Consider the following 2,640-nt stretch of genomic DNA (forward strand, 5'->3'; position numbering starts at 1 on the left):
TATTTATGCGTCAAGTGCTAAGAACGGTATCGATCGGATACGAATCTCAATCTCAATCTCAATCCCAATCCGAATCCGATCAGATAACATCTTCATCTGTGCCAGTTTGCGGCGCAATTTTAGCATTTTATGCGCATTCTGATCGATCCGACAATCTGGCGACTCCAAATTAGCATGCCAGCGTTCTGTTCTATAACAGTAAAGTCGAGAAAGCCATTTCCTTTGTCCCGCCCCCTTGGTGGCACCGCCCCCTTGATGCCACCAACCACCACCCACCCGAAATCGCGCCGTGACTTGCGTTGTTTCTCAACTGAATGCATTTGGAGTCGGGACTCGGAGTGAGTCGCTTAAGCTACACAGGTGTACGAGTATGTGTGTGAGGGTGTTCCTATGGGTGTTCTATGGGTGTGTGCATGTGATCTAACCTAGGGCAATGCAAGTGATTCGGGTTCGGAGCTATCCTAGTGCCTAGTGCCTAGTGCTGGCACTCGGGTGTCCAGGGGTTCTTCAAATTGGCCAGACGAAGCTGCTCCAGGGCGATCTCGTGGGCGCGGAAGTGTTCCCGCGTGGCCAGGTCCAGTTCGCTGGCGGATGTGTCGACCTTCTCGGAGGACTGGGCTGGCTGAGCAGTGGCAGTGGCAGTGGCAGTGGGGGTGTGCCGCACCAGGAAGGGATTGGGGCTCTGCTCGGCGGATGGCTGGGGGGCACTGGGCTGACTGGTCTGGATGCGCAGGAAGAAGCCGTTCTGCACCTGCTGCTGCTGGGTGACAATTTTGGGCTGCGGTTGGGGCTGCGTGGCCTGGTTGTTGATGATCTTGAACTGCTCGGCCTTGCGAAGGTACTCCGGAGTGGTGGTCTTGTCGGCGGTGGAGGAGGGGGTCTTCTGCTGGAGGAGCTCCTGCTTTTCGCTCTTCAGACGCAGTTGGTCGTCCTGCTCGATCTTGAGGCGCTCGGCCTCCAGCAGACGGGTCTCCTCCCGCAGACGGTCTGCCTCCCGCTGGCGCTCCGCCTCGGCCTCCTTCTCCTCCTGCCGGCGCAGCTCCAGCTCCAGCAGACGCTCCCTCTCGCGCTCCTTGTCCCGTTCCCGCTCCTCCAGGCGGATCATGTCGGCGATGTCGGCCACATGGTCCTCGGCCTGCAGCTTGGCCTGGCCCAGGAGCAGCAGGAGCTGCTCGCGGGCCAGCTTCACCTCGGGTGTCTCCTGGACGGGCTGCGGATTCAGGGGATCGGCAATGGCGCCCTTCACGATCGGCTGCGGGGCGAAGGGGGCGATGGGCGTGGCGGGGATCAGGGGCTGCTGCTGCACCTCAATGGGCTGCCGCAGGATGGCCTCGTTGAACTGTTTCAGGTGTTCCTCGCGGGCACGTTTCACCTCTGGGGTTTCCTCAATGGGTTGGGGAGCCGAAATCGGAGCCGGAGCTGGAGCTAAAGATGGAGCTGGAGCCACAGCCTGTTGGTCTGGGAAGACGATGGCTTGGGGCTGAATGGGCGTGGTCTTTAGAACGGGCTCTTCGGGAATGGCGGGCTGACGGAGTAGGGCTTCGTTGTACAGCTTGAGGTGCTCCTCGCGAGCTCTTTTCACCTCTGGAGTCTCCTCAATGCCCTGGGGAGTCGCCTGTTGATCCGCTTGGCTGCTGGTCTTGAATACGCCTTGGAGCTGGCCAGTGTGATGGTTTTCAAAGCTCGTGGTCGTGGTGCTCTTGATGATCGGCTGACTCGTAAATGGCTGCTGGATGCCCGGAACAGTCTTGAGGATGACCGTTTCCTGGGCTGGCTGGCGGAGCAGGGCCTCGTTGAACTGCTTGAGGTGCTCCTGGCGGGCCAGCTTCACCTCCGGCGTCTCCTCCACGGGCTGCGGAGCGAGTGACGATGCCGTCTTGAGCAGCAGACTGTCCTGACTGGCGGCAAACTGGCCGTAGGAGTGCGTTTGCGGGGCTTCGATGCGCTGGGCCACCTGGGGCGTTGATGTCTTCACCAGAAGCGGCTCCCTGCTGACCAGGTACTCCGGGGACTGGCTAATCAGCTGCTGGGCCTGCTCGGCGCGCAGCACCTCCAGCCGGGCCTCGTTCCAGATGCGCAGCTGCTCGTCCCGGGCCCGCTGCACCTCCGGCGAGAGTCCCGGCACAGCGGCGAAGGCGGCGAACTTGACGATCTGCTCCAGCGGTTCGAGCTGGGCCAGCATACTCGGCGTGGGCTGCTGACCCTGGGCCCGCAGCCGGTCCAGTTCCTGGCGCAGGGCCTGGTAGCGCTGCTCGCACCAGGCGCGGAACAGGGCCGTCTGCTGGCTCTCCTGCTCCGTGCCGGAGCGGACTAGACTGGAGATGGAGGTGGTGGCCAGATCCCGGAGGCCATTAAGGGGCTCCGGGTAGTTGTAGGGCTGCAGGCGCTCGGCGCCCGTGCCGTCGTAGTAGCGGACGTAGCCCTGGGCCAGGCCACTCACCACGGGGAACTGGCCCCTGGCCGGCGCATAGGCCACCAGCTGGGGATGGGGCTGCGTCCGGATCACGGAGAAGGCTCTGGCAGAGCCCAGGGCCAGCAGGCCGATGAGGAGGATCCGCATTTCGGGTCGACTGGGTTCTTGGCTTCACTGGTTGACTTCACTGGGAGGCGACTTGCAGGAATTCTGGGGCTCGGTTGCTC

At 62.3% G+C, this 2,640-nt stretch overlaps 1 protein-coding gene across 1 annotated transcript; it reads right to left on the reverse strand.

Annotated features, from left to right (window-relative positions):
* Positions 1-294: 294 nt before the first annotated feature.
* On the reverse strand, positions 295-2,640 carry LOC108147330 (RNA polymerase II degradation factor 1). The gene has a single exon (XM_041707155.1). The coding sequence runs from the start codon at positions 2,558-2,560 to the stop codon at positions 476-478; it is 2,085 nt and encodes a 694-aa protein (XP_041563089.1). The 5' UTR covers positions 2,561-2,640; the 3' UTR covers positions 295-475.

Source organism: Drosophila elegans, unplaced genomic scaffold, assembly GCF_018152505.1.
Source record: "Drosophila elegans isolate 14027-0461.03 unplaced genomic scaffold, ASM1815250v1 contig_133, whole genome shotgun sequence".
NCBI lineage: Eukaryota > Metazoa > Arthropoda > Insecta > Diptera > Drosophilidae > Drosophila > Drosophila elegans.

Coding starts and splice junctions, on each gene's coding strand:
- LOC108147330 (XM_041707155.1), bottom strand. CDS start 2,560: ATGCGGATCCTCCTCATCGGCCTGCTGGCCCTGGGCTCTGCCAGAGCC.